A 13,736-nucleotide genomic window follows, 5' to 3' on the forward strand; every position below is an offset into this window, starting at 1 on the left:
GTGGGGAGAAAGTAGCATAGAGTACAATGGGTGAGTGGGGGAGGGGATGATGGTGATAGGTCAAGGAGGAGAGGGTGGAGTGGATAGGTGGAAAAGGAGATAGGCAGGTAGGACAAGTCCGGACAAGTCAAGGGGACAGTTACTGAGCTGGAAGTTTAGAACTAGGGTGAGGTGGGGGAAGGGGAAATGAGGAAACTGTTGAAGTCCACATTGATGAGAGTGTCTATCACCTATCTCTACATGCTGGGAGAAGGTGGAAGTGAGATACCTTCTTGAATTGCTTGTTATGGGCCAGACCAGAGCCCCTCAAAATACATAAAGATGATGGCCTGGACACAGACCTGTTCTTATTTTCAAGGCAAATGTGAGGCGTTGCGATCTGGGTGCAAATTTGAAGCAAAACACACTTTAAGCAAATACTACAGTTAAAGTACAAAAGAAGAAAAAGAAATCGGAATAACCACTCTGTTGGAAAATTTAACAGAATAGTGGATAATTTAACTATTAAACAGTAACTGCTCCAAAATGGTAATATCCCATAAGCACACCCTTGGCAAAAGCAAATCCCTCGTGGACTGTTATCCCTGAGACCCAGATAATGTTCTGGGGACTGGGTTTGAATCTCACCATGGCAAATGGTGAATTCAATTTTTTTAAAAATCTGGAATTAACCATCTAATGTTGGTCATCAATCCTTTATTAATTGTTGGAAAAACACATCAGGTTTACTAATGTCCTTTAGGGAAGGAAACTGCCAACTTTACCTGATATGGCCTACATGTAACTCCAGACTGATAGCAATGTTGCTAACTCTGAACTGCCCTCTGGGCAATAAATACTGGCCTAGCCAGTGACACTCTCATCTCACAAATGAATAAAAACGTTCAGGAAAAGAAATGGTCTCACAAGCAATTCTCCACCCCAGGAGGAACACGTCAAGCGAAAACTCAGAGGGAGAGGGAGAGAGGGATGTACTTGAGGCTTCCAAACCCCAGCTTCAAGACCCCAGCAACTGCTACTGAAAAATAAAACTAAAAACCCTGTTTCTGTGGGAGCTTGGTCCCACTAATTCAGGGCTGCTTCTATTATTCCAACCTTTTAAAAAAAAACCCCAAGGTCTCCCAAACTGTTTACTTTATTGGCTTTGGAGCAGACCACCTCAGTCTTAGCCTTTCTTCAGAAACAGAAAACAGGACAAAATACACCTCTCAAAGCCATAGTTACACTCCAAGCTGTTCCTAACCTATGAAGATGAAAGGGCAAAAGTGCTGGTAATGAAAGCACATTTTTAGTTCAACATTTGAGCTGCAGTGCCAATCATGAAAATCCACACATCTCAATCCCGGGATGATCCTTGTGAAATTCACCCTGTTGATCAATAAAACCTTCCGAAAAGAGAAATTGATTTTGAAGCACTCTGTAACCCAGCTGTTTCAAATCCTACTACTCACAATGTAACAGAGGTCACAGACTTCACCCAACAGCTCTGTTATTACAGGGGAAAGGCTTTAAGATATTAAACCTGCTTTTTCCATTAGAAACCAATATTATGATGGCAGCCAAAAACCATAACACACACACAAAACAAACTTCCAGGAGTAAGAGAAGAATGTATCCAGCGTTTTGAAAACAGCTTGGCCAATCCAGAGCACGAAGGTCATGCCTTATTGTAAAACGTTGTGGCAGTTAATAGCAGGGAGTCAGCACGGAGGTGATGGATTGAATGAATGGTTCCTGCATGGTCACTGGCTCAAAACCCCACAACTGTCCCCCTCCCCACGCAACAGGGAACGCAGTGGTACAAGGAGACAGCTCACTCCCAAACCAACTAGGGATAGACAATAGTTGCTGACTCAGCCAGCAACGCCTGTACACCATATAAATTGCAGAGCTGTTATGGCGCAGATTGAGGCCATTCAGCCCATCGTTGGTGCATTGGTTCTATAACTTAGTGCCAATCCGCCTGCATTTTCTCCATATCCCAGCACCGCATTTCCATCCAGAATGGTCCTGAATTCCTCAATGGAACCTGCCTCAACCACATTCCCAGGTGGTACATTTCACACTCCAGCTGCTCGCTGAGTGAGAAAGACAGGGCGGCTCAGTGGTCAGCACTGTCACGTCACAGCGGCAAGTTCGATTGGACAATTGCCTGTGTGGAGTTTGCACATTCTCTGGTGCGGTGAGGCAGCAGTGCTAATTGGACAATACTTTTATCATGGGTAGCTCAGTTGTTAGCACTGCTGCCTCACAGCGCCAGGGACCCAGGTTCGATTCCTGCCTTGGGCAACCGTCTGTGTGGAGTTTGCACATTCTCCCAGTGTCTGTGGGGGTCTACTCCTGGTGCTCTGGTTTCCGCCCACAGTTCAAAGATGTGCTGATTTAGTGAAATGGCCACGTTAAATTGCCCATAGTGTTCGGTGCATCAGTCAGGGGTAAATATAGGGTAGGGGAATGGGTCTAGGTAGGTTACTTTTCAGAGGGTTGTTCAGCCGAAGGGCTTGTTTCCACACTAGAGGGAACGTAATCTTGAATGTTAATTATGTACTGGGCTGGTTCAGCCAAATGAGTACTTTGAATTTTATGTTTGGGGAGTGGGAAGGGGGAGGGGGTGGGAATTCGCCTAAAGTAAAGTGCTTAGTGTCACCTCCACCACAGAGACAGTGGCGTGTGTCATGACAAGATGCATGGCAGCTGGTCACCAAAGCTCCTTTGGCACCACTTTCTAAACAAACACCTATTACCAACCAGGACAGCAAATGCACAGGTACATCATCAGCTGCAAGTTCCCTCTTTACTCAGCATTTACTCTGTCAAGGCCCTTAAGAGGTTTCCATATTTCAACAAGGTCACCTCATTCTCCCACGTTCCAGCAAATACAGGCATCGTCTACTCCATTGTCTCCTTCAGAGGATGGTACACAGTGACAGAATTACACACAACAATTTCATCTCACACATCATGTCCTTTGGCCTTTCTCAACTTGAGAATCTAAAATTAATTTCCTGACCAATTCTTATTTAAAGAAAAACACTTGGGTCTGTATCTATCCATTTTTGAAAAAAAAGAGTGGGGATGGTGGTGGGGGGGTGGGTGGGGAGCGGAGGTTGCATCGTATTGAAGCACATCGGTTTCTGAGAGTGTTGAACATGGTGAACACTGAGAGGATGTTTTCCTTTGTAGATAAGTCTAGGAATAGAGGACAGTTTCAAAATAAAACCCCTCCCATTAAAGATAGAGTTTAGTTCACTTTCTTCCTCAGGGGATCACTTCTGTAGAACATGACTGATTTCTGGGATCTCAAGAAGAGGGGGCTGGGAGGGTTCTAAGAGAAACCTTTAGAATTCCAACTAGACAAGGTAAAGACAGGAAGGATGTTCCCAGTGACCAGGGAGTCCAGAACCAGGAGGTCACAGTCTAAGGATACAGGGTGGGGCATTTTGGGCTGAGATGAGGAGAAATTTCTTCACCCAGAGACTGGGGATTTTGTGGAATTCTCTGCCACAGAACGTGGTTGAGGCCAGAACATTGAATAGTGTTAAAGAGTTGGACACAATTTCTGGGGCTACAGGATGAATACGGTATAGGGAGAAAGCAGGAACGGGGACTGAGTTGGATGATCAGCCATGATCATATCAAATGGTGGAGCAAGCTCGAAGGGCCGAATGGTCTACGCCTGTTTTCTATATTTCTAATAGGTCCCTGCATTCCTGAAGAAGGGCTTATGCCCGAAATGTCGATTCTCCTGCTCCTCGGACGCTGCCTGGCCTGCTGTGTTTTTCCAGCATCACATTTTTCAACCCTGCACCTGAATGTATGCCATTTCCGAACGTATAACCATTATAAGCTCGGCCATGTATCTGAAATGGACTTGATGCTGTTGCCATTAGCACACTCAGGATTTATCCCCAAGTGCTGTTGGACTGAACTACATCAACGAAGCAATGCTTTCTCTTGGGTTTGGTAAGCATGGACTGGAGGAACAAGAACTGTTAGGAACCACTGAAGGAATAAGCTGTTCAATTCAACCATCCGATTGTCAGGATAGACAGCCTACACTCCAGCTCTCCTAACACCACTGCATTTCACAAATGACATTTCTTTTTAAAAACAGAGGGCAATTTCCCAGAGTTTGCATCCGAACAGTATTTTAGGAGTAAAGTTTTATTTGAGCTGCACGGCAGGGAGGAAAGCAACTTAATTAGGCAATTCAAGACCTACCCTCTTCTGATAAGGAGCATCCTGTAGGTTAATGAAAGAGTGGGATTAGCAAACTCTATTATAATGGCAGTTTTTATAAAATGAAGACTTTGCAAAGAACCAGTTTTAAACCACTCAATTGTTTTCAGTTCAAGTGAAATAAAGATCATAGAATCCCTAGTGTGGAAAGAGGGCATTCAGACCATCTAGTCCACACTGACCCTCTGAAGAGGATCCCATCCCCTACCCCAACCCACTTCCCATGGCTAACTCACCCCAGCCTGCACATGCTTGGACAATTTAGCATTGCCAACTCACCTGACCTGCAGATCTTTGAGACTGTGGGAGGAAACCAGTGCACCCGGATGAAACACACACAGACATGGGGAGAATGTGCAAACTCCACACAGTTACCCAAGAGTGGAATCAAACCCAGGTCCCTGGTGCTGTGAGGCAGCATTGCTTCCCACAGGGTCCCTGTTGCGTTCCTGTGTGATGGTTCTTTTCTCCGAATTGTAAGTTATATAACATTGCTCAACAGCTAATGTCACTAATTTTTATTATCCAAAGCATAGTAAACCACACTGTTATTTATCACCGTGGCATTTGAGTACTTTTTAGACACAAATTTAGATAAAAGGTGGCAGCAGTGGTGTCATCACTGGGCTACTAACTCACCAGAGACAGGAGGTTTCAAATCACACCATCGCAGAAAGGTTTAAAAAGTAAGTTCAATTAATAAATCTGGAATTAAGAACTAGTCTCAGTAATGTTATCATCAGTTGTTGCAAAAAATGCATCTGGTTCACAAAGTCATTTGATAAATATCCACGGGGGTGGAATTAAATTGTAGGGGCATGGGAGACTCAGGAGATTGTTCATCACAAAGGACAAAGACAGAGGCAATAGGTTGCATTGTCTCTTCCCTTGTCTATGATTGTCTATTAGACTGTAAATTATATGACCAAGAGATTTAAATGAGTAGGGGGTTAAATTGATCAAGATTAGAGTGATGCTGGAAAAGCACAGCAGGCCAGACAGCATCCGACGAGCAGGAAAATCGATGTTTCGGGTAAAAGCCCTTGATCAGGAATGGCCTTATGGTGATTTTCCTGCTCCTCGGATGCTGCCTGACCTGCTGTGCTTTTCCAGCACCACTCTAATCTTGACTCCAACCTCCAGCATCTGCAGTACCCACTTTTGCCAGTTAGTGTGTCACTATATATTAAGAGGAAGTGGTGGAGACTGGTACAATTGCAATATTTAAAAGGCATCTGGATGGGTATTTGAATAGAAGGGGTTGGGGGGATATGGGCTAGGTGCTGGCTGGTGGGACTAGATTAGGTTGGAAGATCTGGTCGGCATGGACGGGTTGGACTGAAGGGTCTGTTTCCAGGCTATACATCTCTAGGACTCTTAAGATATACGTGCATATCCTCACTACATCCTAACATGTAGACTTCATCTTAACACTGGCCACTTGAAGCATGACACACTGGTAGAAACATGCTACCATTGGTAACAGAAGCTTAATGTCAGCCCAGACACTGATGTGCCTGTGAATGTAATATTTCTATGTATATGAGTGAAATGTTAGAGCTTTCAATACCACAGTACCCACATGTTTGTTTTCTGACCCAGTACTTACTGGTTTATTATTTTCTTTGGGACCCAGGAACATGGAAAAGGAAAATAAAGGAATGATATTAAATTGCAAGGAATGGACTCCCCCCTCTGTTGGGTCCACACCGACTACAGTGGGTCAGGAAGGCAGCTGCTATAACCTCTTCAAAGGTTAACAAAAAGCAAACCATCCCCACATCCCAGAATAACACTTAATGCATTAAATCACAGTGCTTGAATCACCAGTTAAAGTGTACCAATTCAAAACTTCCAACATCTGCATTTTCAAAAGTTAGATTGATGCTCCTATTTGCATTTTTCAACTCGACTTAATATGTACATCCACCCTGATTGCCAAAGGCTTATTAGCAAAAAAAAACGCCTGCATCATTCCAGAGAATTTACATTTTTTAATTAAAAAGCATGTCAAGCACTTTATTTTCCACACTGTCAATTAACATAGTAGATTATCCCTGAAAAGGAAATCAGTCTTTCCCCTCTCTGTGTTGCTGTCCGAATCTCGATTGAGGTCTGGATCCATTATTGATGCAGGCTTTGCAGCACTGCGTTCCCATCGTTACACAACAAGCAGACCATCCACTGGCCGTTCACATCCTCATGGCTGCCACATGTTTGTCCAGCTCTCCCTTCCTCATACAAGTGGAAATCGTGGCCACAATTTGAAATAAAGTGGGATCTGTTGGAATGCTGCCCTCCTGAGGAGCATGCACACAGACAGAGGAATAAGTAGCTGTACTTCTATCAGACCACTGGGCTGCTCTCTCATTGGAGAGAGGTGACTCAGGTGGTTTAACCGGAGGGTCTCCATGCCTCAGGTGCGGGGAGAGGTTAAGGAGAAGAATGCTCATGGACACCTCAGCTGGTGCGGGAATTGAACCCACACTGTTGGCATCTCTCCAACAGATACATATTCCCTCGTTAATTAAGATGTCACCCATATAATTTGACCGTGTTTGGGGACCTTGTTAGATGGGAGATTTCTAGCGAGTAGAAATGACCAGCCAAGTGCTGGCAAATGGGACTAGATTAATTTGGGATATCTGGTGGGCATGGAAGGTTTGGACCAAAGGGTCTGTTTCCGTGCTGTATAACTGGATGGGCCGGGGCTGTTTTCTTTCGAACAGGGGAGATTTAAGAGAGACGGGTACATCCACAAGAGAGGAAAGAATCTCCTCCCTTAGGATGGGGTTCTGTAACAAGGAGATAGAAGATTTCAGACACATGGGCAGGAGGGATCAAGGGGAATCTTTCAGCCAGAAGGTGGTGGTGATCTGGGTGGTGCTGGAGGTAGAAACCCCTTTACCAAATACATGGGATATCCACCTGAGGTGCCTTTGGCTATAAGGAGTACAGAGCGATGGTGGGATTAGAAGCAAAATATTGCAGACGCTGGAAACCTGAAACAAACACAGAGAAAAGTGGAGAAACTCAGCAGATCTGGCAGCATCTGTGGAGACAGAATCAGTTTTAACATTTTGAACCTGAGATGACTCTTCCTCAGTGAGAAATCACATGACACCAGGTTATTGTCCAACAGGTTCACCTGAACGGGCAGTGCTCCGAAAGCTTGTGATTTCAAATAAACCTGTTGGACTATTACCTGGTGTCATGTGACTTCTGACTTTGTCAGTCCTGATGAAGGGCTTATGTCCGAAACGTCGATTTTCCTGGTCCTCGGATGCTGCCTGAACTGCTGTGCTTTTCCAGCGCCACTCTAACCTAGACTTCTGACTTTGTTCACCCCAGTCCAACACCAGCACCTCCACATCATGGTTTCCCCAGTGAGATGAAGCTGGATAGCGACTTGTTATCCAGTGTGGATATGACGGGCCTTCGCCTTTGCTGTAAATCTGAGAGATCCTTGATTCCCATGAAGGCAAATGACGCAGTTAATCATAGACAGACATTTCCTGCAACATGCTGATAAAATGAAGTCAGACCCCAGCAAAAAATTCCAAAAGTAGCCTTTAATTTATATCCGGGCCAGAGGTGTAATGTTTTGATTCTGGTACACAATAAAATAGGCAAAAGCCATTGTCACAATTCTCTCCTGGTTCAAAAGCTGTTCCTTAATGAATGTGCTACCAGCATCTCTCCCACCCCTCTTGGTATTTGGTACAAACCATGTAAAACATTTGTGCTAGTTAAGAATTAGAAAAGAAAAATAGTTGTCATGGTCTATCTAAATTTTCAAACTGGTCAACATCACTTGCTCCAAAAGGATTTCTTCGTCAACACCAATTCCCTTCGCGAAAACAAAGTGGTAAAAACATGCAAAAAAGAAAAATCTGAATTGCCCAAAGTTTGTTTTTCTGACAACATGATTTGGAACTGGTCTGTCGAATAAGTCTCTGAACATTATGTACACTTTCTTTTTGTACAACAGATTTTAAAGAAAAAAAAAAATTAATACCATTTTTCAGCTCGAGGCTGAACTTAAACTCTCATTTTCTTTTCTGGCTTGAGAAAATGGAAGTTTCACAGCACTGTGACAAACATCAGGATAACCTTCTGTAAGTCTCAGCCTGTTTCAAATGTACTGCAGTGCTTTTCAAAATCCGCGGTCTGGAATCTGCTCACTTTCTCCGCTGAAACAAAAGGCGATACTTACATGTTTAAAAAAAAACCAGGAGATTTGGTGTCTTTAGCATCTTATTTAAACTAAAAGCAGAGAATAGCTCACCATCGTCTAACTGAGTTTCCCCTAAGCCCCTCCACTGTGTTGCCATTAGAGAGGATCAAGAAAAGAGGATTATCACTTCAAAAATGTCACAGGTACTTTTAAAGCGTGTAACATAAATCTAATGATTCTGGAGATCAAAAAAGTGTACAAAAAGGCACAAAATCCCAGTGCTTCTGTACTTTGAGATTCAAGTGTAACAGAGCTCTTATCAATATTTCCTTTAAAACAGTGTCAGTTTACCGATAACTTCACTCACGCAAGTAGTTTGCAGCCTTTACTGAAGCTTTCAACGTGCGTTTTAACCAGTTGACTAACATGTAAAAGCCTAGCTCTTTTTGTGTGTGCGTGTGTGTGTGTGTATGTGTGTATGTGTGTGTTGCTGCTGGAAATAAATCGGTCAGAAGTTCTTATAAAGTCTGCAAACATTCCCACTTGCGCTGGAAAGAAGAGAGTTCCTAGCAGTCACTGCCACCACCATACATATCTGCCAGCTTCTTAAACCTCGGGCCCCAGTCATTCAGATAGTCGTAGTCCTGGTCTCCTCCAGAACTTGTGGAGTTGAGCGAACTCAAAGATCCTGCCGTAGAGCCGCTGCCCTCGTAGTCGAACACCAACAGTGAGTCGTAAGGGGGTGCTGTGGGATCGTTGTCTGCGGCCTTCAGCCCCTGAAATTTGTAAGATTTTCGTAAACAAAATGGAAACAATTAGGAAAAGCTGCTGTTACAATGTGCTCACCCACCATTTCAATATTAAAGTGCAACTTCAGTGGCACTGTACCCTGCAGGCTTTTGATATTTTCACAATTGATGTCCAACAGCTCAGTGGCCAACACTCCCTCGTACATAGTCAGAGACTCTCAGAAATGTATGGCACAGAAACAGATCCTTTGGTCTAACTTGTCCATGCCGACCAGATATTCTAAAGTAACCTAGTCCCATTTGACAACACTTGGCCTATATCCCTCTAAATCGCACCTATTAATACATCCATCCAGATGCCTTTTAAATGTTGCAATTGTACCAGCCTCCACCACTTCCTCTGGCAGCTCATTCCATACACGTATCACCTTCTGCATGAAAAAGCCCCTTAGGTCTCTTTTATATCTTTCTCCTCACACCCTAAACCTATGCCCTCTAGTTCTGAACTCCCCAACCCCAGGGAAAAGACTTTGTCTATTTATCATATCCATGCCCCTCATGATTTTATAAACCTCTACAAGGTCATCCCTCAGCCTCTGACGCTCCAGGGAAAAACAGCCGCAGCCTGTTCAGCCTCTCCCTATAGCTCAAATCCTCCAACCCTGGCAACATCCTTGTCAATCTTTTCTGAACCCTTTCAAGTTTCACAACATTAGGATGGCAGATTTCACTCCCCAGAGGACATCAGTGACCCAGATGGGTTTTTATGGCAATCAACAGTGTTATGGACCAGACCAAACGCTCTCAACATATGTTAAGATGATACCCTTCAAGCTGTGATCTCTTTCCATGACGATGTAGTGGGTTAGATATAACATCAAAAGTCTTTTGAAGTCCTCACTGGGAGCAAACACAATTCTGTTTTGCATCTTTTTCTCTTTGCTCCTGTTAAATGACTTTGGTTTATTGACACAAGGTTACATTCCAAAGCTGACAGAACACCGTTCAGATTCGCTCACCCAAAGTCTACGGAACAACAACGTCAAGTCCTCATGGGGACTCTATACTGGTGGTGTCACACTCCGTATCTCAGGAGAATGCAGACAGATTGGTGGGGAAAACAGGCACGTGGCAGACAGAAACACAATGCAACAAAACATTTCACTAGCACGTGAGGCGACGTGGGAATACATTTCACTTTTTTTTTATCAGGTTGAGTGGTCAGGGAGTGGTTTCAGATTCAGCAATAATTTTCAAAAAGGAAAGTGGATAAATATTTGAAGGGATGGGCAAGAAAATCAGCCAAGTGGAACAGCCCGCTGAGAATCAAGCTTTAGAGAGGATGCTGCCCGGACTGGAGGGCATGTCTTATGAAGAAAGGTAGAGGGAGCTAGGGCTTTTCTCATTGGAGTGAAGAAGGATGAGAGGTGACTCGATAGAGGTGCGCAAGATGTTGAGAGGCATAGATAGAGTGGATAGCCAGAGATGTTTTCCCATGGCTGAAATGTCTATCACGAGGGGGCATAATTTTGAAAGGTGGTTGGAGGAAGGAAGTGTGGAAACAGGCCCTTTGGCCCAACCAGTCCACACCGACCCTCCGAAGAGTAACCCATCCAGACCCATTTCCCTCTGACTAATGCCCTTAACACTATGGGCAATTTAGCATGGCCAATTCAGCTGACCTGCACATCTTTGGATTGTGGGAGGAAACCCACGCAGACACGGGGAGAATGTGCAAACTCCACACAGACAGTCACCCGAGGCTGGAATCAAACCTGGGCCCCTGGTGCTGTGAGGCAGCAGTGCTAACCACTGAGCCACAGTGCCGCCCCATAAATGGGGAGATGTCAGAGGTAGGTGCATGGAATGCACTGCCAGCAGTGGTAGTGAGTCAGAGACATTGCGGACATTTCAGTGACTCTTGGACAGGCACATGGATGAGAGTACAATGAAGGGTATGTAGGTTAGTACAATCTTAGAGTAGGATAAAAGGCCAGCACAACACAGAGGGCCGAAGGGCCTGATTTGTGCTGTACTGTTCAACGTGCAGTCAGCGGGCCGAATGGCCCTTTTGTACACAGGATGAGAGTGCCTGTTGTCCATCTCTAAACACCCTGGAGAAGGTGGAAGGGAGCTGCCTTCTTTGACCACGTTTATGGACCAGTCCAAACCTCCTCAATGTTAAGAAGATAGCCTAAACCCCAACCTTTTCTTATTTTAAAGACAAGTGTCAGGAGTTGCATTCCAAATGCAATTCGATTGGTCAAACTTGAAGCCAAACACACTTTATTCATACTCTGTGGTTAAAATACAAAAAGGAAGGAGGAACGGGAATAATGAACTCACCTGGAAAACTTAACAGGATAATAGATTATTTAACTACTAAACAGTAACTGTTCCAGTGTAGTAACTTCCAAAAACACATTTCCAAAGGCAAATTCAGTGAAGTAGATAGCCTCACAGGCAATTCTTTAGTCCAGATAGAAAAATCAAGAGAAATCTCAGAGAGAGTGAGAGCAGTGGGGAGAGATGTACTGCAGCTTCCAAACCCAGCTTCAAGTCCCCAGCAACTGCATCTGAAAAGCTAAAACTAAAAATCCTGGTTCTGGGGGAGCTGGCCTCACCTGTTCAGGCTGCTTCTATTGTTCCAACCTTAGGGGAAAAAAAAAACCCAAGGCGCCTTAAGCTGTATACTTAAGGGCTTTCAATAGACAGCTCTGTACCTCTTTCTGGATTAGTGGTGCTGGAAGAGCATAGCAGTTCAGGCAGCATCAAACGAGCAGTGAAATCGACGTTTCGGGCAAAAGCCCTTCATCAGGAATAAAGGCAGTGAGCCTGAAGCATGGAGAGATAGGCTAGAGGAGGGTGGGGGTGGGGGTGGGGAGAGAGTAGCACTGGGAGAGGGACTCCCTGAGATGCTTGTAGAGAGAGGAGGAAAACTTCTTCAAGGCAGTACTTCTGCCTTAAAACCTCTCTTTAAAAAAAAATCCAGCGCTACATATACCTCTGAAAGCCATAGCATTGTCCACAACAGTAGCCAACTGCTCATAATTTGGTCAGCTCCTTGCAGATTATTATTGAATTCAAATTTTCAAATCTGTCATGGGATTCAAAGCCATGCCCTCAGGATATTTATCTATTTCTGCATTATCACTATGCCACTGTCTCCATCACCCTCCCCTCAGTGTCATATTTTATTTTATCGTGCTCCTGTGAAGCACCTTGGGATATTTTACTAAGTTAAAACGTTCAAGATGAAGAGGTTATTATAAAGGTGCAATGATAACAGGTTATTATTGTTCTTCCTGTATAGATGAGTCTGGTTTTTGTTCCTGTCAACAGGTCTGAACAGTTTCTCTACATTTGGCTCAGTGGTTAGCACTGCTGCCTCACAGCACCAGGGACCTGGGATCAATTCCTCTCGGTGCTCTGGTTTCCTCCCACAATCCAACGATGCGCGGGTTAGGGTGGATTGGCCATGAGGCATTCCCATAGTGTCCAAGGATGTACAGGCTAGGTGGGTTAGCCATGTGAAATACAGGGTTACTCGGATAGGGTTTGGGTCAGGCTGCAATGCTCTTTGGAGGGTCGTTGTGGATTTGATGGGCTGAATAGCCTGCTTCCACACTGTATGGATCCTATGATCCATCTTTCTGACTTTAAGGACATCCTGTTAAGCCTAGCCCTCAGTCTCCAAGTGTACTCTGAGGCATCCCTGCGAGGGACAATCACTTAGTGCTAAACAAAGATGAGACTAGAATGTTCTCCAGTGCCTCAGTATCCCTTTTATGGGATGGTAGGACTGATGTATGAAGATAGTTTGAACTGGTTAGATTGGATTACAGTATGGAAACAGCTCTTCGGCCCAACGAGTCCACACCGACCCTCCAAAGAGTAACCCACCCAGACCCATTCCCCTACCCTACCCTACCCTACATTTATCCCTGACCAAAGCACCTAACACTATGGGCTATTTAGTGTGGCCTAACCTGCACATCTTTGGACTGAGAGAGAAAACCGGAGCACCTGGAGGAAACCCACGCAGACACAGGGAGAATGTGCAAACTCCACACAGACAGTTGCCAGAGGCTGGAATCGAACCTGGGTACCTGGCACTGTGAGGCAGCAGTGCTAACCACTGACCCACCGTGCCACCCAAAGCACAATATTCACTGGGGTTTAAAAGAATGAGGGGTGGGGTATCGGAAAAACCTATAAAATTCTAACCGGACAAGACAGGGTAAAAACAGGAAGGATGTTTCCGGGGAGTCCAGAAGGCAGGGGGGGTGGGGGGCACAGTTACAGTCTAAGGATGTGGGATGGGCCATTTCAGACTGAGATGGGGAGAAATGTCTTCACCCAGAGAGTGGGGGAGCCTGTAGGATTCTCCACTACAGGAAGTGGTTGAGACCGAAACACTGAATGTTTTCAAGAAGGGAGTGGGATATAGCTCTGAGGGCTGAAGGGATCAAAGGGTCTGGAGGCAGGGGAGTGATCTGGACATCTCCTTTTCTTTTATTTTTGCTTCTGTTTTTAATCCTGCCTTTTGTATACTCAGAGGATGCTGGAGA

The 13,736-nt window shown here is 44.7% G+C and overlaps 1 protein-coding gene across 1 annotated transcript in view; it reads right to left on the reverse strand.

The window, feature by feature from the left end:
- Window positions 1–7,796: 7,796 nt before the first annotated feature.
- The window catches only part of LOC140476719 (cadherin-2-like), a 181,833-nt gene continuing 175,893 nt past the window's right edge, over window positions 7,797–13,736 (reverse strand). The window contains exon 14 of the mRNA XM_072569539.1: window positions 7,797–9,192. Within this exon, the coding sequence (XP_072425640.1) occupies window positions 8,983–9,192 (210 nt within the window). The 3' untranslated portion in view covers window positions 7,797–8,982. The remainder of the gene's footprint in view (window positions 9,193–13,736) is intronic.

The sequence above is a fragment of the Chiloscyllium punctatum genome, chromosome 5, assembly GCF_047496795.1.
Source record: "Chiloscyllium punctatum isolate Juve2018m chromosome 5, sChiPun1.3, whole genome shotgun sequence".
Taxonomy (NCBI): Eukaryota; Metazoa; Chordata; class Chondrichthyes; order Orectolobiformes; family Hemiscylliidae; genus Chiloscyllium; species Chiloscyllium punctatum.